Source organism: Cebus imitator, unplaced genomic scaffold (assembly GCF_001604975.1).
Source record: "Cebus imitator isolate Cc_AM_T3 unplaced genomic scaffold, Cebus_imitator-1.0 Scaffold117, whole genome shotgun sequence".
NCBI lineage: Eukaryota > Metazoa > Chordata > Mammalia > Primates > Cebidae > Cebus > Cebus imitator.
In genome coordinates this window covers 7,404,820-7,430,186 of record NW_016107432.1, presented here as the reverse complement: position 1 = coordinate 7,430,186, position 25,367 = coordinate 7,404,820, and the positions used below count along the sequence as shown (strand labels likewise).

General features: G+C 49.8%; 1 protein-coding gene across 6 annotated transcripts in view; it reads right to left on the bottom strand.

Annotated features, from left to right (window-relative positions):
• The window catches only part of CUNH4orf50 (chromosome unknown C4orf50 homolog), a 120,129-nt gene that overhangs the window by 68,790 nt on the left and 25,972 nt on the right, over positions 1–25,367 (bottom strand). For all 6 annotated transcript variants that reach the window (XM_037742219.1, XM_037742222.1, XM_037742218.1 and 3 more), the window contains 6 exons: positions 22,959–23,085; positions 22,044–22,174; positions 17,600–20,062; positions 10,018–10,182; positions 5,450–5,506; positions 2,918–3,100 (listed from right to left, as the gene is read on the bottom strand). In XM_037742219.1, the coding sequence (XP_037598147.1) occupies positions 2,918–3,100; positions 5,450–5,506; positions 10,018–10,182; positions 17,600–20,062; positions 22,044–22,174; positions 22,959–23,085 (3,126 nt within the window). The remainder of the gene's footprint in view (positions 1–2,917; positions 3,101–5,449; positions 5,507–10,017; positions 10,183–17,599; positions 20,063–22,043; positions 22,175–22,958; positions 23,086–25,367) is intronic.

Genomic DNA, 25,367 nt, shown 5'->3' with positions numbered 1-25,367 from the left:
AATGGAAAGGCAAAGACTCAGTGAAGTGCAGGGAGGGGAGGTGGTCCCTGACTGCTGCCTGCATGGGCACCAGGCCACGCCACCTTCTCCTGAAAGGGCAGAGCTCAGTGGTCCCAGCCCAAGGCCCGGCACCCACCCGTCAACAGCCCCGGTATGTGCTGAGGCTCAGGGTCCCCGTGGAGCCTTGCAGCAGGATGCTGGGAGGGGGGAGTAAGCAGATCCATGGAGAGCGCGTGAGGGGGCGGGCAGTGTGAGCCTTGGCCGTCATGGCTTAGCTGGATACATGGTCCTTTGCTGCTCTGGCACGTCCCACCTCAAGCCGATCAGAGTCTCCCCAGCCATCCTCATAGCCCTCCTGGGCTCCCAGCCAGAGCCCAAAGGCTTCCATCGGGAATTCCATCTGTGTCCTCTGAATCGAGAGTTACTGCCCATCAAGCAAGCAAGCAGCACTGAACATGCTTCTTGCCCAGCTACCAGTAGGAGGAGCTGCCAATACCACTCCCACCCTGCTCTCCACTAACTAAAGAACCAAGATGCAGACACCGCGGGAGGGCAGAGGTGCCGGTGGCCTCCCGTCCAGCCCAGCCTCCCCCGACTCCTCCCCGTGGTCTCCCGTCCAGCCCAGCCTCCCCCCACTCCTCCCCGTGGCCTCCCGTCCAGCCCAGCCTCCCCCCACTCCTCCCCGTGGCTTCCCGTCCAGCCCAGCCTCCCCTCATTCCCCACCTGGGGACCACACCGCAGCCAGCCTGGAGCTCTCTTAATTTCTGAAACACATCACATTTTTTTTCCACTTTCACAAGGTCCGGCAGGGACACCCTGGTCCTCGGAAGCATGTCCAGGCCCAGAAGCACATCCTTACAGGAGATGAATGGGCCTGTCTGATGACATCATTGTAACAACTCTCCCTGTTCTCATTCTAGGCTCCCAAGTGACTGATGAAGAAATGAATGAAAAAATTTGATTTTCCAGATAATTACAAGGAGAAAATATGCTGACAATTTTCATCCATTTAGCAGATACTTCAACCTGCATAATAGTTCTATTTCTCATAGAAAATTAAAAAATTAATGGTCTGGTATATACATCATTCTCTATGAGTTTGGTTATTGCAAGTCAGCCTATCCAACCCCAGTGAACATTTCAGTTCTAGTTCCAGGGCCTATGAGAGCGAGGAGCAGCAGTTAGAAGGCGGGCAGCTACGAGGATGCCCTTCAGCAGACAGCCAGCCGGCTTTCCAGGACAACACCTGCTGCATTTAATGTTTGATCCTTTGACAACCTGGAACTCTGCTTTCAATTGTATCTCAGTTAACTCCCGGTTATTGGGCCCCTAGTGGATCCCAGGGACGATGCAGGCACTTCAGAGAGATTCTGCCCTCTTTTCTCACCCCTATTCTAGTTCTGAAAGAGTCTTCCACCCCTTGGGCAAAGAGAAGAGCAAGAGACTGGGAGTCTGGGGCTCTGGATTCAAGTTCCGGCTCTGAACCGAGTCAACAAATGGACCTGAACATGTCTCTTGGCCTCCAGGCCTCCATTTCTGCTGTGCGATGATTTGGACCAGAGGGCACCTCTGAAGGCTGTGAGGGAAAGGAAGGGTCAGCAGAGGCTGGCCTTGCAGAGACCAGGCTGGGCAGAGCTGCAGAGGGAGACTCAGACCTGGTGCCAAGGGGCCAAGAGCAAGCCCCATAGGCAGAGCCTGGAGGGAGCCTGGAAAACAGCCCCTTCTGTGTGTGCTGTTGGAGCTCCGTCTCGCATGTGCGCGTAAGGAGCGGAGCAGGTGTGGCGGGGGCACTGCTGGCTTGCTGCCGAAGGGGGCTCCTTGTATGTGTGTGGGCAGGCGTGGCTGGGCACCCGTGGGTGCCGACTGTAGTCAGGAGAACTCATCCCGGCTTGCACCACCTGTGTGACCTGGAGCACATCTCCTGACCTCTCTGGCCTCCGTTTCCTCTTTTGTTGACCACTGGGAGGGGAGATTCTCTTTCATTTGGCTCATTATTTCATTCACACATTCAACAAACATTCTTCCAGGTTTGTTGCAGATTCTCGGAGCCAGGCACTGGGAAGACAAAGGAGGCTACGGAGCAGCTCTGGAACCATAAAGTCCAGCCGGGAGACTCCCTGCTCACGCCGTCACGCACTTCCACGTACAGTGGAGCACAGGGAGGGTGTGGTTAACTCTCTGGTCTGCAGGGTTCACAGCAGGCCATCTGGGCAAGGTCACACCTGTGCCTTGAAGGATGGACAGGGGGCCGTGGGGTGACTGAGGCAACCTGCCAGAGGAAGGGCCAGTGCACAGGTCCCAGGGCACGCACTAAAGACCCATCTTGTGACACACACCCAATAAAGTTTGTATGACGCTGAATTCAAATCACTGTTTGTGGCCGGGCGCAGTGGCTCATGCCTGTAATCCCAGCACTTTGGGAGGCTGAGGTGGGTGGATCAAGAGGTCAGGAGACAGAGACCATCCTGGCCAACATAGTGAAACCCCCTTTCTACTAAAAATACAAAATTAGCCAGGCGTGGTGGTCCATGCTTGTAATCCCAGCTACTCGGGAAGCCAAGGCAAGAGAATTGCTTGAACCCGGGAGGCAGAGGTTGCAGTGAGCCAAGATCATGCCACTACACTCCAGCCTCGGAGACAGAGTGAGACACTGTCTTGAAAAAAATAATCACTGCATCTGTGCCCTGCACCATTTCCTGAGCACTGCGAAGGGTAAGGATTGCCAGATCCACCTTCCCATGTTCACCCAGGGCACCGGCATGAGCACAGAGGAAAAGCCAGGGGGTGTTTTCTTGGGTATGTAACCGTGGATGGAGGGAGGGAGGAAGGAGGGGCTGTTGGGGCCAGGCAGAGGCATGCATCGGACCTGTCCACACCCCAGTAGGAAGCAGGGACAGGGCTGTCTCTGGGACTTTACCTCTGGGACTCCAGGATCCAGGAAGGCGGCCACGTACTCAGCCAGTGCCATGTCGCCGAGCATGTTCTGCGCCAGCTCGGAGAGCAGAAGGTCCACCGGCCCATGTCTGTGCAGCTCCTGCAGCAGGCGGGTGATCAGGCGGTTCCTCTCCCGGCACTTACGGACCAGGGAAGCTACCTTGGCCTGCGAGGGAGAGAGGCCATGGATGTAGAGCTGCCCCCAGGGCTGCATGGCTGAGCTGGGGGCTGGGAGCCAGAGAGTCAGCCGAGGCCCCTACTTGCCATCCCAGCTCTGCCTCAGCTCAGCGGAGCAGCCTCCTCCCTGCAATGCCTCCCTGTACCCAGAAGCCAGGCTGCTTTCGGAGCAGACTCCCACACACCTTCAGGAGCTCCGCACTGCCCTCCCATGGGGTCAAGGCACAAGGCAGCAAGGGGTCAAGAGCGTGGATTTGGGCACCACCATGGACCAGCTCTGTGAGCAAGTGCCCCTCCGCACCTCCACTTGCCCATCTGTACAATGGGGGTTGTCCCGGACAACAGGATAAAAAGAGATGGTGCTGGCAGGCGCCCACCCAGTGTCCTGTTTCCATCCTTATCTCACATTTCCATAGCACTTTGTAAGGGATTATGGTCTTCATTTAAAGAAATGCTCCGCAGCAAAAGGTGGCCACGAGAGGGAGGAGGAGGGAAGCTTCGAGCTACGGGAGCTTCACGGTCCGCTCTGCACCTTCCCAGCTACCGCGTCTGCAGGGGTGCGGCAGGAATTATGACAATTTTTATTTTACTGGCACCAACTCGAAGCTCAGACAGACACAGAAATGTGGGGTGGGAAGTGACTTTAGGAACTGCGTGGCTCACGTTTCTGATTTGACCGCTGAGGAAACTGAGGCCCCAGAGGGAGGATGACTCTGCAGGTCAGAGGGAGCACCCGGGCGTAACCAGGTTCTGCTGATGCCCAGCCCAGGTCACCTCCCTCTCCACCCTGCCCTGAGGCCAGAGAGAAAGAGCAGAGCCCCCAGCTTCTCCCTTGATCCAGGCCCATGTTCAAGATGAAATGTTACCTTAACCAAATTCCGTGTCCTGCTAGCAAAGAACATATTAAACCCCGTGGGCCACTAATGACATTTCCAGGAACTGATCTTAAACATAAATGTCTAGATACTTGGAAAAAAACCTGAGAAGAAATGTACATTGGCCAGGTGGATGGCTCACGCCTGTAATCCCAGCACCTTGGGAGGCCAAGGTGGGCAGATCACCTGAGGTCAGGAGTTTGACACCAGCCTGGTCAACATGGCAAAACCCCATCTCTACCAAGAATACAAAAATTAGCCAGGCATGGTAGCGCATGCCTATAATCCCAGCTACTGGGGAGACTGAGGCAGAAGAATCGTTTGAACCCAGGAGGCAGAGGTTGCAGTAAACCAAGATCACACCACTGCACTCCAGCCTGGGTGACAGAGCAAGATTTCGTCTCAAAAAAAAAAAAAAAAGGAAAAGAAAAAAATGTGCATCACAGTGTTTATATACAATTAATGATACAAGAGAGCGATAGAAAGGAAGGGGCTTGAACACAGAGCGTGGGGGTGGTGATTTTATGAACCAAGGCGTCTCGCACTGCACCCCAGCATCAACAGTGCAGCCTCGAAGGCTGGGACCCAGGGGAAGTGCCCTCCTAGGTCACCCCATCAAGTGGGAGCAGCAGGAGGCAAAGGTAGAGGCATCGTAGGCTTTCAAACACATGGGAAACATATTGGAGAAAAACACACAGAAATGTTATGTGCAAGTAGAGGCTCGGGTGCTGCCTGTCTCCTTAATTCTTCTTTCCAGCTTTTTTTTTTTTTTTTTTTTTTTTCAGAGTCTCATTCTGTTGCCAGGCTGGAGTACAGTGGCGTGATCTCAGCTCTTCTGCAACCTCTGGCTCCCGGGCAAGTGAATATCTGCCTCAGCCTCCCAAGTAGCTGGGATTACAGGCACACACCACCATGCCCAGCTGATTTTTGTATTTTTAGTAGAGCCAGTGTTTCACTGTGTTGCCCAGGATGGTCTCGATCTCTTGATGTGGCAATTTGCCTGCCTCGGACTCCCAAAGTGCTGGGATGACAGGCATGAGCCCTCGTGCCCGGCTGTTTTGTTTGTTTTTGAGTCAAGATTTCGCTCTGTTGCACAAGGTGGAGGGCAATGACACGATTTCGGTTTACTGCAGACTTCACCTCCTAGGCTCAAGCAATCCTCCCACCTCAGCCCTCCCAAGTAGTTGGAACTACAGGCGCATGCCACCATGCCAGGCTAATCTTTGTATTTCCTGTAGAGATGGAGTTTTGCCACGCTGCCCAGGCTGGTCTCACACTCCTGAGCTCAAGCAATCCGCCCAACTCAGCCTCCCGAAGTTCTGGGGTTACAGGCATGAGCCGCTGCGCCCAGCCATACCTAAATTTTTATACAACAGAGGCAGATTACATTTCTAATGGGAAAAATACTAAACTCTCTTTTGTCTGGAAAGAGGCATTTCGTATTGATTTTATGAACACATTACCTTCAGGGGAGTCACTGCCAACTGTGCTTCATGTTGTTTTTGCTGAAGTTCTTCAAGCTGAAATAGAGGCGACATTTTTTACAACGCTGCACCACCACTTACCACCGTCCAGGGCTTCCCTGGTGAGCCGGGCTCAGAGCAGCTGGCAGTCACCTGCCCTGTTTACCCTCATGGGGACCCAGTGCCAGGAACAAGGGCCTTTCCCAACACCTGCCTGGCAGGCTCAGGGGAGGTCCGATGTTCTGAATACTCAAGAGTCAGCTCTGCCCAACTGCAGTGGCTGGGGCCAACTCCAGGCCTTCTTCTGAGTCCCTACGCAGCGCAGCAATTTTCTGGTCTTGTGGTAAACATACAAGTTCCTGAGCCAGACACCAGGGGTCCTAATCCGGGCTCAGCCAGTCGCTGGAACTGAGATCTTGCACAAGGCTTTCTCCATCTGCCTCTGTTTTCTCATCCGTGAAGTGGGCTCACATGAGTACCCACCCACTGGTGAGAACTGTAGTGAGGATTTGGGGAAGGAGTTCATGTAAAGTGCTTAGAACAAGCCCTAGCACCTGACCTGTCAGTGACCAACAAACTGATGTTACTATTAGGTGCAGATGAAAGCTGGGCGCAGATTCTTTGAGACTGCTCCCTGCGGAGGGGGTCCCTGTCCCCTTCCCTCTGATCTGGGCTGACCTGAGATTCCTTGACTCATAGAATGCAGCCCGGCTTTGAAGAGGACTGGCAGCTTCCACTTTGGGTATCTTCTGTTCCTGAGGCAGGATTTAAGAAGTCCCAGTGTCCTTTGGGGAGACCGTGAGACATGACAGAGAAAAGGGAAGGCACAGGTGGGGGCCACCTTCCGCCACCCTGCTCGTGAGTGAGGCCAGCGGGGACACCCTAGCCGACCTGGCATCCAGCCGGATACCACGGAGTCATGCCCACTGATCCCCTGGAGGGCAGAAGAGCCTAGCAGAGTCTTGTCTGAATTCCTGACCCATAAGACATAACAAAACAGATGCTGTGTAAGCTCTTCTGACTCTCTCATTCCCTGTGTAGTCAGTTAAAACAAAATAAAAAGCTATATAGATAAAAGGCCTCTTTCTCACCCCCAACCGCTTCTGACCTCTAGTTTTTTTTCAACCCAACATACCCATATGAATCAGAATGTGTGTATATGAAATTATACTATGTGAAAGGTTTTGGATCTTACTTCATGGTTAAATATGCAAGATTTTAAAAGAATGAGATCAGTTTGTATGTGATGATACAAAATTTTTGTGCTATTTTCATACTAATGCATAGAAGCTGAATTCATTCTTTTAAAATCTTGCATATTATTTAATCACAAAGCTGAAACAAAATTGATTTAACCAGTACTTTGTTTATGAAAATTTGTATTATTTCTATTTCTTTGTTTTAGAAACAAATCTTCAGGCCGGGCGCGGTGGCTCATGCTTGTAATCCCAGCACTTTGGGAGGCCGAGGTGGGTGGATCACGAGGTCAAGAGATCGAGACCATCCTGGTCAACATGGTGAAACCCCGTCTCTACTAAAACTACAAAAAATTAGCTGGGCATGGTGGCGCGTGCCTGTAATCCCAGCTACTCGGGAGGCTGAGGCAGGAGAATTGCCTGAACCCAGGAGGCGGAGGTTGCGGTGAGCCGAGATTGTGCCATTGCACTCCAGCCTGGGTAACAAGAGCGAAACTCCGTCTCCAAAAAAAAAAGAAACAAATCTTCAACGAATATTTCCATATATCGATTTTGGCACAACTTTCCTAGTATATTCAAAGAGTAAAATTCCAGCTTTAAGCAGACTGTCTTATATTCAAAAGGCACTCAATCATATTTGCAGACTTGGATTAAACCTTCCGTCTGCTTCAGTTTAGGAAACAGCATAAATATGCCTCAGTGAGAAATGTATTGGGCATTTGCAATTAAAAAACGAATCAGAAGAAATTAAAAAGATAACCTACAGAATTGGAGGAAATATCATATATCTAATAAAGGACTTCTATCTAGAACATAAAAGGAACTCTTCACAACTCAACAAAAAAATAGTCAATTAACCCTATTAGAAAAATGGGGAGGGCTGGGCATGGTGGCTTATGCCTGTAATCCCAGCACTTTGGGAGGCTGAGGTGGGTGAATCATGAGGCCAGGAGTTCAAGACCAGCCTGGCCAAGATGGTGAAACCCAGTCTCTCCTCTACTAAAAACATAAAAAAAAACTAGCAGGGCATGGTGGCAGGTGCCTGTAATCCCAGCTACTTGGGAGTCTGAGGCAGAGAATTGCTTGAACCAGGGAGGTGAAGTTGCAGTGAGCCAAGATCATGCCATTGCACTCCAGCCTGGGTGGCAGAGCGAGACTCCATCCCCCACCCCCTCAAAAAAAGAAAGAAAAGAAAAATGGGAAGAATCTGAATAAATGCTTCTTCAAATAAGACATACAAATGGCCAGTATGCACAGGAAAAAATGTTCCACGGTATTAGTCATCAGGAAAATACAACTCAGAACCAGTGAGAGACAATTTCCCACTAACTAGGATGTCTAGAATAAAACAGACAGCTAGTAGCAGATGTTGGGGAGGGTGAGAAATTGGAACTTTCCTACACTGCTGGTGAGAAGATAAAATGAATTTATCAGAGACACTCTTCCTCTTTAAAGCAACTGTGATTGAGATGTTCAAGAATTATATTATAAAAACATCATCCTAAAACTGGGAACTATGAAAAAGAATCATAGGGAAATTCTAGACCTGCAAAATGGACTAACTGAAATGAAGAACTAATAATGTGAGTTTAAGAGCAAATTTGATTCATCCAAAGTGTACTATTTAGCTGGAAGAGAGATTCGAAGGAAATATCGAAACTCAGCAGAAGGAAAAAAGAAAGACAATAATTTAAAATGTACTTAAAGTCTAATTCATGTGTAACTGAAGTTTCCACACACCCCTCCCCACAGGCCAGTGACAGATAAGAGAAGAAAGCAAGACTAGCTCTTGTGTTGGTTGAAGACGCAGTGAACAAGGCACACTCATTTGTCGCTGGTGGCGTGGAAGTGGGTACCACTACTTTGGAGAGCAATCTGCGGTGTGCAGCTAAGGATCAACAATATTCTCCCCTTTGGAGCTGGGTGTCCCAGTTCTCTGAAGTGTTACATATAAACGGTTATCTGTAAGTTCATAGAACTAGCTATAGATGCAACAGTGGGGAACAGTTAAGGAAACCACATCGACCCAATAGATTACTCCACAGTCAACAATCAGACAAACTGTAGTAGATAACTACACAGTCAAACAATCATGCATGCGAAGACTATGCAGCCACATGGACAAATGCACATAAAGCTCTACATGTAACATGCTTTGATGTTACAAACAACACATGGGAAAAGAGCCAGAAATTACACCGTAATGCTGAGGCTGTATTTTTCATCCATCAACTTGTCCAAAAATTGTAAAGTTGCTAACATTCACGGTAACATGTTATGGGCAAACGAGTGGACTCATTTCATCTTGGGAGTAAAAATGATGCTACTATTTTGGAGGGTTATTTGCTATTAACTGCTGCAGTTTATATATACATATATATCTCCTTTCTTTTGCTACAATTTTGCCATTTAGATATGCAGCAGAAGCATATGCTGAGAGAGAGAGAAAATTGTTAATTGAAGCTGTGTTTGTAATGCGAAGAAATGGAAACAACTTGAACTTCCACAAACAAAAAATGGACTAAATAAGTAATAATTTGGCCTCATGATGACATAATACATAAGATTTTAAAGGAATGAGGTCACTTTGTATGTGTTGATATGAAAATGCCACAACGTTCTTAGTTAAGTGACAAAATCAAGATGCAGAATAGTTTTGTACAGCGTAACTTCGAATGTACACATGCACATTCAGACAGCGGGTAGATAGGGTTGAAACAGTATTGGAAGTCAGAAGAAGTTGAGATTGAGGAAAAGGAAAGATTTTATATTTTTTATTTTAAAAAATTTAGATGACTAAGATTTGGATATAATTGTAAGAAATAATACAGAGAGCTCTCTTGTACATGTTTTCTTGAGATAGGGTCTTGCTCTGTCGCCCAGGATGGAGTGCACCCTTGTACATTTTGCCCAGTTTCCCCCAGTGGGAATATTTTGCAAAACTATAGTGTCATATCACAGCCAGGAGTTGAAATGGACACAATCCACTGATCTTATTCAGATATCTCCAGTTTTACACGTGTGTGTGTGCGTGTTAAGTTCTGTGCAACTCTGGTACCCCTATAGGTTTGAGTCTCCACCACTCACTTCCCTCTGACAGAGGAAGGGTTTGACCTTTATTTATATGACACTGTAAACCTGCTTGACTTTTTAAAGAAACCACTTATGTGTATTTTTAAAATTTAACAGAGAAGGTATGATAGAGTCTGTATTTTTCTTCCTGGTACTGTCTTATACTTTAAAAATCCAGTACCTGCTTCCGACTGGCTAGAAAGGTCAGGGAGACCTCAGCCAATCCTTTTCCACTCCCAAAACGCCCCGGGGTGTGGGATCCCTGGCTGACAAGAGGGGGAAAGAAACCGCTTCGCAAACCTTGGCCTGGAGCTCCTCCTGGAGACGAGTGGCCTTGTCCCGATATGCCTGGTGGGTGGCGCCCAGGTCCCTGAGCTGGCACTGTAATGTCAGTACCCGGTGATGGAGCTGCCGGGCATGCAGCCTGTGACCCTCCTCAGTACCTTCAGCCTCTGAGTCCTGGAGCTGCGGAAAACACAGATTTGAATGAAATTTTTAGGTTACCTTCCAAGCAATTTGCCTTAGCCAACAAACTGTACCTGTTTCCCCACCCTTTAGTTATTTTCCCCCCACTTACACTTCTCTTACAGTAAAAAAGTTTCAGAAAATAAAGTAGCAGAAATCACTCTCAATCCGATTATCCTACACCACCTTTGTTATTATCCATAGATTTTCTGCAGACTTCCTGCTGAGCCCCTCACCATGTGCATGTATAGGGGTGCGTGGTTCTGCTTGGTTTCCGGACGGGGACATTGGGGAGGGCCAGGAGAGCCCCAGAATAACAGCCTGGAATATTATCCTCAAAAGTATGTGCAGTGGGGTGGCACTCCAGAATCTGCTGGAATAGATACCAGTCACTGTTATGCTGAAACAGCGTGATGAGTGAAACTGAATGTCCCAATCAAATTAGGAGATGCTTATTACCCTAAAACATAATATGTTGTACAAAACAGAAGATACCATATCTCCCATAGGCACTTTCCCCAAATCAATACACAATCGCCTCTCACTCTTCCTGAATCTAAGGTGAGGGTAGCGGGTTCCATTCAGATGCCAAAGGGAATTTCTGGAAGGGAGGACAGTGAGAGGGAAGAGGCTGACTTCACCTCGTGGGAAGTGTGGCGAAATGGGGGAGGTGCTGCTGCCCCCAAATGGTTTTGAAGTCTAAATTCTTATTTTTTAAGTAACTCACATACATATGCGCACACAAACGTACATAAACTTTTCTATATAAAATTTAAAATACGATATACGTCCTTTGTTTCCTGCTTTTCTCCCTAACACTGTGTCCTGGGCATTTTTCCATATTACCAAATAATGTTGAAAATGCTATTATTAATATATACATAGTTCTGTGGCCACGCTGAGCACTCGAATTATTCTAACATTTTGCTGTTATAATTGGAACGGTGACAAAGACCCTTGTGCATAAATACTTGGACATACCTCTGATGCTTTCCCTGAGATCGTCAGGGGGGGATTTCTGGGTCAAACAACATGAGCATCTTGAAGCTCTTGGTTCATGCTGCTAAGGTGGCCTCAGAAGGGAACAGCACTGCTAAAAGTTCCCTTTGTGAAGATTTAGGAACCCAGAAACTCGGATGCTTCTCAAACACCCTCCACCTTGTGATGGCAGCCCTCTTTTCCTTTAAGTCAGCTTCCCTAGGAATTATAAGGCCCCAAAACTGGTCCCGACCGAGTGGGAGTAGGTAGGAGGGGGAATGCCGGGCTACCCTGCTTGGGAATGAGAAAGAAGGGAGAAGAGGAAGAGAAGGAAGGACCCAGGTGACTTCATGGCTGCTGAGGCATCTCTCTTGTAATAAAATATACAATAGTAGAAGAGGATTTTTTAATTAATAGAAATATACACCACGTGGGCCTGAGATGCACAGGCTGGGCCCTGTCAAGAACAGATGGGTGCTCCGAATGGTCCCGTAAAATTCAGCTCCAAGACTTCAAAACAACTTGGCCTTTCTGGGAAGTATGTTGCCTCCCCTGCCTTCCTCCTGTGGCAGTGACTTGGACCAGGGCTTTGCCCCATGGGTCCTCAGAGAGCACCCAAGTGTCCTCTAAAGAGAATGGCCCTGCGGGTGGGGCCAGCCTGCTGTCCCACGGGATCTCGCCACAGCAGCCTGAGAGCTGCCCAGCGAGTCTCCTGCTCTCTAGCGGACATCGTGAGCACATGTACTGGCTGCACGCTGGCCTGAGATAACAGTGGCGACACTGCCCTCCAGGAGCTCAGGCTGGTGGGGACAATGACAAGCAGGTGTTCAACATTCAATACAGCCTGATAAAGGGGAGTCAGGAGGCTGTCACCACCTGAAGGGGGCGCAGAACAGAGACCTCATCCAGCTGCGGGGTGGCAACTGTACAACCCCCACATTCTGGGTTGGGGGGACAGCATCAATCTGTAGCATTTGCCAATTTCCATGGTGTGAATGTTCCCACCATCACTGACCACAAGCTACCAAAACAGCCTCACTGAAGGCAGAGTTGGGAGGAGACACACACAAGTTGGCTCTGACTTGCCTCTGCACAGAACCCAGCCTGGGGCTTGAGGGGATGCTTTCTGGAGGAGACGCCTCCCCCCACAGGAGACCTAGAGGAGAAAGCTGGGTGCAGGGAGGGGTGGATGAAGAAGGTGAAGGATGAGGGCAGAGGTGGCAGCATGGCGTGTGGAGCTGGGGTGTGAGCAGGAACAGTGGAAGCTCCCGAGGGCCTCAGGGGCCAGAGCAGTGCTCACTGTAGTAAGTCTGCATCTCATGCCCAGTGCAGTAAGAAGCCACAGAGGGTTTTAGGTAAAAGAGTAACACGTCAGGTGATGGTGACTTCCTGTTCATCACCAAGTCCCATGGATTCCAACTCCAGTTTTCACTCCAAATTCCTCAATCCCAGTGTCACCTCTTGGCTATCCAGCCACCAACTCCTCTCAAGTGTTCTCCATCAATCCACCTGAACCATTGTTCTCAGAGCAGACAGATCTTGTCACAGTATAAACTGGGTCACATCATTCTGCTCAAAACCCTCTGATGGCTTCCTACCACATCTAGAATAGATTCAAACGAGGGCCTGTGAGCCTCCTGTGACCTGCCTTGTGACAACTTCTCCAGCCTCATCTCAAACTACACCCCTCCTTGCCCACTGGGATCCAGCCACACTGGCTACTTTCTGCTTTTCAATGAGCCAGCCTCTGTCCTGCCTCAAGGCCTGGCCACTTGCTTTTCCCTCTGCCTGGAATGCTCTTCCTTGCTGCTCCTTTCTAACCTTCAAACTATCAGCTCAATATTCACCTCCTCAGATTTCTGTACTCCTACTCACTGGTATTGGACAACTATAAAATCTGGGGAGAATATATACAATTAGTGCTTTGCAGGCATTGGAAGATGACTGGTGCAGAACCGTGATCCTTAAGAAAAAGAATGCAGTCTATCATCAATGGGCATTTGGGTTGGTTCCAGACTGGACAGGGAAAATGTGGTACATATACACCATGGAATACTATGCAGCCATCAAAAATGAAGAGTTCGTGTCCTTTGTAGGGACATGGGTGAACCTGGAAACCATCATTCTCAGCAAACTGACACAAGAACAGAAAATCAAACACCGCATGTTCTTACTCATAGGCGGGTGCTGAACGATGAGAACACATGGACACAGGGAGGGGAGCACTACCCACTGGGGTCTGTTGGGGGGAAATGGGGGAGGGATGGGGGGTGGGGAGGTAGGGAGAGATAGCATGGGGAGAAATGCCAGATATAGGTGAAGGGGAGGAAGACAGCAAATCACACTGCCACGTGTGTACCTATGCAACAATTTTGCATGTTCTTCACATGTACCCCAAAACCTAAAATGCAATTAAAAAAAAAAAAAAGAAAAAGAATGCACTATAAGGCAGGCTCCACATTTTCCCCAGATCTCTCTCTGAAACATTTTCCAAACAATGGTTCTGAAAATAGAGCCCAAGCTGAGAGTGGTGGTCCTGTTAGGTGGAAAAATAGAGCTTGGAGTTTAGGGATGCTAAGACTGCTGGGGTTTCTGGGACAAAGTAACAGGGACGAGAGGGCTGCAGAGAAAAAAAGTCCAAATACTGTTCTAGAAATGCCCCTTGGGTCCTTGGCTGAATCATACGCTATGTGGCACAGTAGACGACTTGCAAAGAACAGCAGCTTGGAGGTTAATTGGTGACAAGACATCACAGGTCACACACTTCTGAGAAGGTGGCAGAGTTCTGGCCAAGCCAAAATGGAGAGGACTTCGTGAAAGCTGTGGAACTCAGCTGATGTCACTGAGAGGCGATGCCCTAAGAGCAAGGACCACACCTTAGGAGTCATATCAAGCCCTACCCGGTCTGAGGGCAAAGCTTAAATAGGCCTACATGAGAATAAGATGATCTACTGATCATGCAACTATCTGCCAGAATAAAATTCACTCAGCATTCTTTGGAGAAAGATAATAATCAGGAATCTGCATAACATATTATACACAATGTCCAATATATGAGTTTTTGAAATTCTTAGACATGAAGAAACAGAAAAGTGTGACTGTTCACCAAAAAAACAAAATAGTCAATAGGAGCAGGCAAAGAGATGATCCAAATATTGGAGTTATCAGCAAAAAAAAGGCCTTCAAAATAATTATGATCTGTATATTTTTTAAAACATAGAAAAAATAAAGAAAATGGATGTAAAGATGGAATATTTTAACAGAGAATCAAAATATATTTTTAAAAGAATAAAATGGATATTCTAGAACTCCAAAATACAATAAATGAAATTAAGAACTCATTGAATAGATTTAATAGAAGATGGGACACAGTAGGCCACAGGACTAGTGAACTAAAAGGCAGGTCAATACAAAATCCAGACAGAGGCAAACATTTTTAAAACTAATACAGGATTTTTGAAGGAGAGGAAAGAAAAATAGAACAGAATAAAACATTTGAAAAAATAATGACCAAGAATTTTCTAAGTCTGATAAAAGACATAAATACACAAGTTCAAGAACCTCAAAAGAAAAAAAAAAAAAAAGGACAAAAAACAAATAAAACCATATGTAAGCACATTATAGTTATATGTCAAACCTCAAAGATAAATAGGAAATTATAGAAGCAGTCAGAGACAAAATGACACAATTATGTCAGGGGGAGTGAGGAAGAAAACAATGACAATTACAAGTGATTTCTGGGCAGAAACTATGAGAGGCAGAAGACAGTGGAATGAGACCATTTTAGATCCAAAAGAGCAAAATACCTGGATACCTAAAATTCAGAATCCAATGGGAAAAAAATTTTAATGAAGGTTAAAAAATTATTTTCATAAAAAGAAATATGAGAAAATGAATCACCAGAAAATTCTCACTATAAAAAAAAAAAAAAACACAGTTCTTAAGGCAGAAGGAAACTAGAGCCACAGAAGAATAAGAAAGAACGAACAGCACAAGAACATGTAAAGATATAGATAAATGGAAAAGACTATGACTATTTAAAATAACAGTGGCTTACAAGATCTATTCTGCATAGAAGTAATATATATCAGAAAAATAAATAATAAAAAGTAAAAAGAATAAATGAAGTTAAACTATTGAAAGATTTTTGCATTAATCAGGACATCGTAAAAAAAACCGAATTTAAAGTAAATTCAAATAATTACTAGATATATTTTTGAAATGCCTAGAGTGACCACTGAAAGAGTAATGTTAAAACACAAGCTAATGGAGAAGAAAAATAAATAACAAAAATATAATGAATACCAAAAACAAAGGCAGGAAAGAAAGAATAAAACAGAACAGATGAGACAAATAGAAAAAAAAAAGTAAATAAATAAAATCAATTGGCCTGGCTTGGTGGCTCATACCTGTAATCCCAGCACCTTGGGAGGCCGAGGCAGGTGGATCACCTGAGGTCAGGAGTTTGAGACCAGCCTGGCCAACATGGTGAAACCCTGTCTCTACTAAAAAATACAAAAATTAGCCAGCATGATGGTGGGAGCCTGTGATCCCAGTTACTTGGGAGGCTAAGGCAGGAAAATCACTTGAACCCAGGAGGCAGAGGTTGCAGTGAACCGAGATCACATTACTGCACTCCAGCCTGGGTGACAGAGCAAGACACTGTCTCAAAATAAATAAATTATTTAATTAAATAAAATTTTAAAAATAAAACAAAATAAAGAAGACTATAATAGATATTTAAAATAACTAAAAAGAGAAATACACAAATGCACGCTCAGACTGGAAGATTCTAAAACACGTCTTGGTTAATGACAACACATTGACAAAGATAGAAGAGATTTGGTTAAGACAATTAACCAACGTGGCCTAATGAATACACAGCAATCAAAGAATGTTCATTATTTGCAAGGGCATGTGAGATATGCTGTTGGCCATAGACCATAACCTGGTCAATAAAACAAGTCTCAGAAAATTGTAGAAGACTAAAATAATATGCTGTATACCTTCCAACAACAATGAAGTAAAACTAGAAATCAATGGTAAACGTGTAACTGAAAAATTCCAGAGATGCTTAGAAATTAGGCAACAGGTTTCTAAATAATCCATGAGTCAAAGAAGAAATCATAATAGAAATTAGAAACTATTTTGGTTATTTTAGGTTTTTGTTGTTGTTGTTGCTTGTTTTTATTTCATCGTCTCTGACTTTAATTCCTAAATCAATAAAATAAGGATCGCTATAACAATGTCATTTGAGGTGATTTTGAGGAATAAATGATAGTATATGAATTTCCTGGCACATAGTAGATAGGCAATACATATTCTTTATCTCTAATCCTTAGAAACTATTTTGAACTGAACAGACTTCATCTCAAAATGTGTGGGATGCCTAGAGAGAAATTTATAGCCTTAATTGCATAGATTGCAGAAGAAGAACAGCTGAAAATCGGTGACCTAAGTTTTCAACACAAGAAGCAAGAAAAAGAACAGCAAATGAAATCAAAAGCAAGAGGAAGAAAAAATATAATGAAGATATAAGAAGAAACCAATGAAATAAAATACAGTAAATCAATAAATAGAATCAGTAAAACTAAAAGGTGATTCTTTGAAATGATTGATAAAATTGTTGAGGTCCGGGAGGAAAGACAGAAGGAGAGAAAGGAAAGAAGAAAGAGACAGAGAGAGAAACAGGGAAAAGGAGACAGGAGGGGGAGAGCAAGAAACAGAAAGATGGAGAGATAGAGAAGGAGGTGCAGAGAGAGGAAAGGAGGGTGAGTGGGTGGAGCCAGATGGGACAGAGAAACAGAGATAGAAAACAGAATGAATGAATGCCAAGAACTCAACACTAAATATCCTGCACATGGTGAAGGTGGCCATAGGAACATTGTGATATTTTATCCCAGGACTCCCAAACGTCAAGAACTGTCCACAGATGAAGAGAGCGACTCAGAGAGGTCCACATGTGGCCTAAAAGTCTTTGCAAGCACAGAGCCAGGTTGGAACCCCGTTCTACCACATTCTATGGTCCATTGTTCTTTCCATCGCAACTTTCAGGACTCGATGTACAGAATTAGAACGCGGGCTGCTTGAAAAACCACAGGGTTGGAAAATGCACAGTCTGACCTTAAAGTGTGAACACCTCCTTAGTGCCCTGCTGGAGCCTAACCAGAGGGACAGGCTTCAATGTCCCATGGCAGGTGGGAACAGAGACCCCGGGGCGAGAGCGTCCAGGTGCGAGTCCCGCTCCTCCCCTCACTGGCTGTGTGACTACAGTGACTGCGTTTCTCTGTTTTCTCTGTACCAGCCTCCTCTCATCTGGTAAGTGGGGAGGATGACTGTACTTCCCTCTCAGGACCCTGGTGGATTGCGTAAGTGAATCGGGTGGACCCTGGAACACAGTCATGTGCGGTGAGTGAGCAGCTATGCTGACCCGACCTACCTCTGGGCCGTTGCTCTGGGACCTCAGAGCTTGCCCCTGAGCCACAGAACACCAGGGCCTCTTCTCTTTCTCCAAACATGCTTCTTTCACTCCGGCTCCACCGACATTTCCTTGCAGGGTGTTGGCTACGTCAGCGTTGTTCCAGACCACTGATGGAGGAGGAGAATCAGCACTGCGTCTGGAATTCCCAGCGCCTGTGGAAGGTCCTGTCTGCCCTGCAGCCAGGCTCGTTTCCTTCTCCAAGGGTGGCCCACAGGCTCTTGGAAGCAGCTGCCCTGTGCATGGAGTCACCTGCACCTCTTTGTCCACAGCATGCATCCTGGCTTTTCCCTGAAGGTGCTGCCTTCCCCTCATCGAATGCCCCTGATCCATGCTCCTCTGCAAGGTGACATCCCTCTCCAGGACGTGGACTCTGTGTAAAAGGTGCTCGTTCTCCCCCCTGAAGGCCCAGATCATGTCTTCTATGCTCAGCACCACATCCTTGATCAGCTCTTTGTAACTGACGCCGAGCTCTGAGATCAGCACCCGCAGCTCCCAGTTCTCCAGGGCGACTTGCTCCACCGTGCCTTTGGATTTCCGAATGCTCTCCGACATGGCCTTCTGGAGCTGGCCCAGATTCCCTTTCAGTTTTTCATTTTCCTCTTCAAGCTCCAAAATTTTGCTGTAACTCTTTCTGTTGCAGTCTTCCAGGTCAGAGATGACTTGTAAATATCGGTCCAGTTCTTTCCTTAACTGAGAGATGTCCCCTCCCAGCGCCTGGTTCTCCTGCTCCAGCCTGGATATTTTTGTCACCTCTCTCTCTCTTTCAAGGGTGCACACTCTTTTATGGCACCTCTCTTGGTCTCCGTGAAGTTTGGCATTGTCATGTAAAATCTGGCTTCTCTCTTTCTTCAGTCTAGAAATGAGCTGATGAAACCTGCTCTTCACTCTCTTGAGGGCACCCGAGGGCTCAGCGGGCTCCCCTGGAGGGTCCGGGCTGGCTTCATCCCAATCAGGCAATGTCCCTGGGTCACCGGGAACTTCGCTGGTGCCCAGAGCCATGGTCTTTTCCAGCTTATCCCCTTCACCACTCTCTTTAGACTTTGCTTCTTCATCAGAACAAATACCCTGGTTTCCCCAAACCTGCTGAGAGCAAGCTCTCTCCCCACCAATGTGCCACTTCTCAGCGAAGTTCCAGTTCCCTCCCCCACACACAGAGGCTGAGTGCTGCCAGCCCCCACCGCCCGGCTGCAGTGTGGACAGCTGCTGGAAACAAGCCTCCACCTCCTGTGCCAGCTCATCGATTGTGAGTGCACACCTGTCCTCTCCTTTGCTCACAGCTTGCGGTTGACCATGACCAGTGGGTTCACCCCCGTCAGCTGATAAGGCAAATCTGGGAAACAGCGGCAAATCTGTCTCTCCCACAAAGAAAAGCATTTCCTTGCTCTCGTGTCCCTGGGAGTGAGGTTCCTCGGGGGCACCCCTGTACCCCGGACTGGACGCTTCTTGATGCGGGACCCCGTCCTCCTCCTCTAGCGCCCCTTCGTCCTCCAGGCTTTCTCCTTGCAGAACCTGAGCATTTCCAAGCCATACCTGGCTTTCCTCCTTGGCCCTAGCTGTCCTCCCGAGACCTCTGCCTCTCCCTGCCGGGGGCTGACTGTCTGTTGGCCTCGGCTCTTTGGTCTCGTAAGCGCTGGAGAAGGTGGCTGGGGTTGCCGCCTCTTCCTTCTCTGATGACAGTCCTCCTCCAAGACCCCAGACATATCCTTCCACTCTTCCTTTCCTGCTCAGGGATTCGGGTCCTTCCTTTGACACTGAGGCCTCCCCCTGTAGAAGAGGCATCAGAAACTCCTGCCAGGGCTCAGGCCAGCAGGTGGTGGCCTTGTTCTTGGAAGCCCCGTTCTGGTCCTGCATGCCCTCTGTGGCTCCAGCCTGGTTCTCCAAGCTCAGGTTCTGACGGCTTTCCTGACTTGGCTGGTGATTGTCACTGAAGTTTTTCCCCTTCCTGTCCAAAGTCCCCCTTGCCTCCCCCTCCTTGGTTCTTCTCCCCAGACTTTCTCCTCCGTTGTTCCAAGTGTCTTTCAGATCTTTAGGGTCTTTTTTGGGAAATCGGTGATTTGAAATTTGGGGGGCCTCATGGAAGAGGGAGGCACCATGGCCTCTTGCCTGGTGACAATCCCAGCCAGGGTGTCCTGTGGCTTTGGGAGGAGGTGGGGACACAGTGACCAACTCATCTTGGGTTTGTAGTCCCTCGAGGGGAACCTCCTGGAGTGGCCAAGAAGCTGAGTCCCCAGCCGGCCCCCAGAGAGGGCATGTAGACGTCTGCACCAGGAAGAAGGCCTCTGGGGCCGGGTCAGCTGCTAGATTCTCTGAAATCCGGGCCAGGTCCATGGGGAGGAGTGACTCGTCCAAGCACTCCCTTGGGGGGCAGCCACAGGCCAGGAGAAGAATCTGTCCATCCAAGCTGGGCTCTGCCAGAGTAAGCTACGAGTGGAGAGAGAAGATGAGGTGTGAAACAGCCCCTTCCACCATTCAGCACCCCAAGCTCCGCTTACCTCCTGGGGTTCTCTGTGCTTCCTCACCAGCTGCACAGGGCACAAGCTCTTTCCCACACAGGACACAGCTGGTACCACCCCAGGACCTTCGCATGTGCTCTTTGGTCTGACCAGAATGCCCCTTCCCACAGATAACCCCATGGCTCACTCCCCGGCTCCACTCACATCTCAAGGCAAATGTAACTTCCTCGAGAAGGCCCTGCCTGACAGTCCTTACTCACTCGTGGGCCATTCACCCCATGTCACCTCCCACAGCGCCCTCCATGCCGTCACCCCATATTATACATTTCTGTCCATATCGTCTAACTCCTGCTATAGCCTTGCCCCATCCAGTCCGCTAGTCGTGGGCCACATGGAGCTCCTAAAATGCAGCATAATCAAATCAAGGTTAGCATTCAGTTCTGGGGTGGCATCAGCCCCATGTGGCTCCTGGCTACCATCTTGGGCAGTGCAGATGCAGAATGTGACCAGCGCTTCCAAAGGCTCTAATGGATGGTGCTCGTGCAGGCTGTCCACACCCTGAGGGCAGGACTTCATCTTTGCTCAAATCCTGTGCCTAGAACAGTGCCGGGCACACAGGAGGTGTTTACTCGGTATTTTTGATGTATTTTTATCTTCATTTATTTGATGTGTTTATCCAGAGAGGAGGGGATGCCCAGCTCACAGCAGAGGCCCGAGCTGGGCAGGGGGAGGCCTGAGGATGAAATTTGCACTCAGCCAGGCTCACTGTGAGTCCCCAGAGGCTGCTCCCAGGCCTGGCAGGTTGCAGGCAGTTCTCAGTGGCGCCTCTAGAACAGCTTCGGAAGGCTCAGCAGGTCTAAGACACAGACGAGGAGGACAGAGGGAGTGTCTCAAAGGACAGAGGGGTTCTGAGCCTTCGTGAGTGGGCGTACCAGCAAAAGAGCCCCTTCAGGGAGAGGGGACTTGAAGGCCAGGGGAGCTGCCATTTCCTGGAGGGGCCACTGCATCCCTGCTCCCTGGAGCTGCCCGTGGGCAGCACCCATCCCCTGTCGTCTTTGCCTCTGTCTGCGATGCCCATCCATCCAGACACCAAGGCACTGTACCAGCTGCCCACAGAGAAAAGAGCACTTGCCCCGGAGAGGTACAGACCTGGCTTCAGTCCTGGGTGTGGCCTGAGCTAGCTCCTTAACCTTCTGGAGCCTCCGTCACCTCGCCTGTCAAATGGGCCACCTCAGTGTTATAAGACATTGTCCTGGGCTTCAAGGGAAGGGGGCAGTGAGGAGGGAGAAGTATAGGAATGCAGCATCCAACAACAAAAACAAGCGATGCATCAGGAGCAGGACGTGAATGAATGAAGAGGTAACAGAGGGCTCTCTCTGTTTAGAACCCCAGCGCCACAGCCGGGCTCGCAGGCTTCAGTTCTGGTCCCGGCAAGGCTCCGTTCCTCAGGGACAAGAAAATGGAAGTGGAGAAAGGCTACGACTCCCTCAGCCTCAGAGTGAGCCCCGGGAGGTGAGTTGGGACGCAGGCTTGTGACCCTCAGGGCTGCTGTGGGGCAGGGTGGGCCGTGGAGCCTGGAGCTCGGGGTCCACCTCCAGGCTGGGAGCCTTGGGGAGTCACAGTGGCCCTTGGAGTCTTGCCTCCTCTTCAGAGCAGAGGTGGCAGCACGGCCTCGTGGGCATCAGGAGGTGCCAACGAGATGAAGCCTGCCTCATGGTAGCCCAGGCCTGGCACCCAGTTAACCCCTTCCTCCCCACTCCCCATCCAGGTCTCAGGGTGTTTCATTTCCTCTCCTCAAATCGCCCTCTCAACTACTTCCAGAATGTTCTTCCACACCTGGAGCTTCCTTAGCCCTCCCACCTCCTGCGGATGGCCACATAGCCTGTGCAAGGCAGGGCTGAGGGGCCCCAGGGGCACGGCACACGTGCACAGAAAGCCTCCGGCCTCACCTGATCACGGTCGAATCCTGCCAGGTCTCCTGGGAGCTCGCTTGAGGTCTCCGGGCCTGGAGCCAAAACAGAAGAGGCCTGTCCAGGCCCAAAGCAGCTCCAGGCACTGGACCCTTCCGGGGGGGACTGGCCTGAAAACAACAAGACCCTGGAGGTTACAAAGACACGCCCGGGGGCTCTGCCATGATTGTCTCTAGGGACCATGCCCCCTGGGCTAGGGTGAGATGGCACCCCCACCCCCCGAACTTTGAGCCTCCTCATGCCTCCCAAGGGCAGTCTGATGACCACCAGCACCTTGATCAGGGGAGGAAGCTGAGGCTCAGAGATATGAAACAACCATCAGCAGGTGGGCGGAGGCCCCAGGGCTCCCAGCCATTGCTGCGGCCAGACTCCTGCACATCTTTCTAAGCCTCAGCATCCTCATCTGTCAAGCACAGTAATGAGCCTCACCCCAGCCCAGCACAGTTGGCATGAGGGCACACCTGACCTGGGTTGACGTGGCAGTTCCTCTCTGCCAGGTGTGAGTCTCACTGCCTCACCCTGGAGCTGTCGGGGAAGTGGGGGACAGGGTAGCTCCCAGTCATCACATAGAATTCTGTGAAGGCAAGTCCCTGCCGCCAACTTGCTTGCCTGTGGGGCCATCTGGCTGGCACCCTCCTAAGGGCCGAGGGTATGAGCCTATGTCCAGCTGAGCCCGAGCCAAAGGCCCCTGGTGGGCTGCACACTGATCCCACCTGCAGCAGCTGTATGACCCTGAGTGAGGACCCCTACCTCTCTGAGCATCAACTCTTGTCTGTAGAGAAGGGGGACCACCCCTCCCCCACGTCATCAGGACATGATGAGGAGGAAGCGAGCTGGCCCCTCGCTGGGTATTGCCCGGGACCCCATCCTCCACGCACTGCCGCACCCACACACCTGCTGAGGCCCTTTGTCCAGCATCATCAGACCGCAGGGAGCTCCGCTGGCCTTGGCTTCTGCAGAGGTCCAGGGCCTCCTCCCCAGGCAGGGGCAGTGAGTCACCCTGAACACAGCCCAGGGCATCCTGCAGGAAGACAGAGGAAGTCAGGAGGCACCAGTGTCCTGGCTGAAGTGTGCACTCCAAGCCCATCCCCAGAGGCCCCCCATACAGGGGGGTGGAGTCCCTTCCACAGGTGAGGAAACCAAGGCTCAGAGGGCAAAGAGCTCACAGCCTGGCAGCACAGCCCCGGCCTTGTGCTTTCGGCTCCCCAGGCCAAGCTGCCCCCTCTTAGCACTTGGATGCCTGTCCACAGATAACGAGGGCAGAGTTCGGTCCTCAGAGGAGTGTGTCCGCCCAGCCAAGAAGCACCCAGGTCCTCTAAGTAGGGGCATGGACCAGACTGGTATAGTCCGAGGCCTGTTAGGAGCGGAGCCGCACCGCAGGAGGTGAGCGGTGGGTGAGCGAGCGTTACCGCCCGAGCTCTGCCTCCTGCCAGATCAGCAGAGGCATTCGATTCTCACAGGAGCGCAAACCCTACTGTGAACTGCATGTGCAAGGGATCTAGGTTGTGTGTTCCTTATGAAAATCTAACGCCTGATTATCTGAGGTCGAACAGCGTCATCCTGAAACTATACCCCCACCCACACCCTGCCCATGGAAAAATTGTCTTTCATGAAACCAGTTTCTGGTGCGAAAAAGACTGAGGACTTCTGTCCCAAAGGGCACCCTAGGCTCCCAGCTCTGCCCTCCTGTGCCAGGTTCTTTCCATGACCTGCCCAGCAGAGAGGGTGTCTGCCCAGGGGGTTTGGACCGTCCTGTCTTTCAATGGTCAGTAAGCTCCAAATGCAACTACCAGGTACCTTGGCAGTGCCCTGTGCCCTGGATGTCTCTGCAGCGTGGAGTTTCCCCAGCTGCCACCCTGCTGCAGATCAGGATTATCGAGAGGTGGCTCCTTCACTGCTGCCATGCGGCAGAGGTGTGGGACTGGTAAAAAAAAATACCTCAGCTGTCACCCATCGCCCACGTGGGGCTGGACACAGGTCTCCATGTTCCCACGGCTCTGGCTACTTCCACTGTGGTGCTCCGGCCCAGTGCTGTGGGCTGCCTACTCCACTGCACTGTGGGCTCCTCTAGGAAGGGAACTTGGCTTAATTTTGTCTGCACCCTCACCCTAGCCTGTATATAGTAGGTGCTTAATAAATGTTTCATCCTTGAGTGGATAGATAAAACCTGAAGAAAAGCAGATGTTTTAGATTTACCAGTGCATTCATTCAGGAAACATTTATTAGGCTCCTGCTGTGTGCCAGGTGCGGCTCTAGACCAGGAGGAAACAGAAGTGAACAGGTAGGTGCCCTGTCCCCGTCTCACCTGCTCCCCAGGTCCTCACCTGCACTCAGCAGACCCAGCATCTGACTTCTGGCTGGTTCTCTGCCCCCTTTGCATTCTTCTTGCACTACCAGGGAGACCTGCTGATCTTCCAGGCTTCCCTTGGCTCTCCTCTGGCTCTGGGTCAGCATGAATGCTGAAATTAGGTGCTGGTGGCTGTCCATAGGCTGTCACTGCTGCCCTTGTTCCCACCCCTGCACCTTTGCGCCAGCTTTCCCCACAGAGGCCTGCCTGACTGCCCCAGTGCGTCTGTCCGTGCTCTCCCCGGCCTCTGCATGCCCCCATTTGCTGTTCCTGGGGCCTGGCTGGTGCGTCCTCCTGGGGAGGGACCTTGATCACCTGCCTGCTGCAGGTAAAGCCTTCCCTGCTCCTTGCTCCCAGCCCCTCCCTTCCATGCACTGCTCAGTTTCCGGAGATGGCAGTAAAACGGGAACTGGATCCAGTTGCCCCCTGCTTCCCACTCTCCCTGTTACACTGAAAGATGAACTCCTGCCAGCCTCACTGTCCCCACTTCCACCCTGCTACCCGCCACCCACGTCTGTGCTCCTGGATGGGACTCTTTCTCCCCACACCTCAGAGCCTTTGCACACACAGTGTCTGGCCCTCTCTTCCCACCCTCTTTGCCTGATCAACCTCCTCCCCTTCTGGGATCTGCTTAAAGGCCAGGTCCTTCACGAGGCCTTCTTTGGCCTTCATCTCCTCCGACTCTGGGTTGGTGGCCTCCTGTTGATCTGCGTGATGGTTTGGGTCCTGTCTATTTATTCTCATAGGCAGGGGCCTCAGCACTGGCCACATCAGGGAGTCACCCAGAAACTGTAAATAAGAACCAGTGCAGGAGCCTCGACTTGAACCCATGATCCCCAGAGGGCCTGGGCAGCAGCATCATGTCCTGACAGCCCCGTGCCTGCACCCGGGGGGCCTGGGCAGCAGCATCCTGTCCTGACAGCCCCGTGCCTGCACCCGGGGGGCCTGGGCAGCAG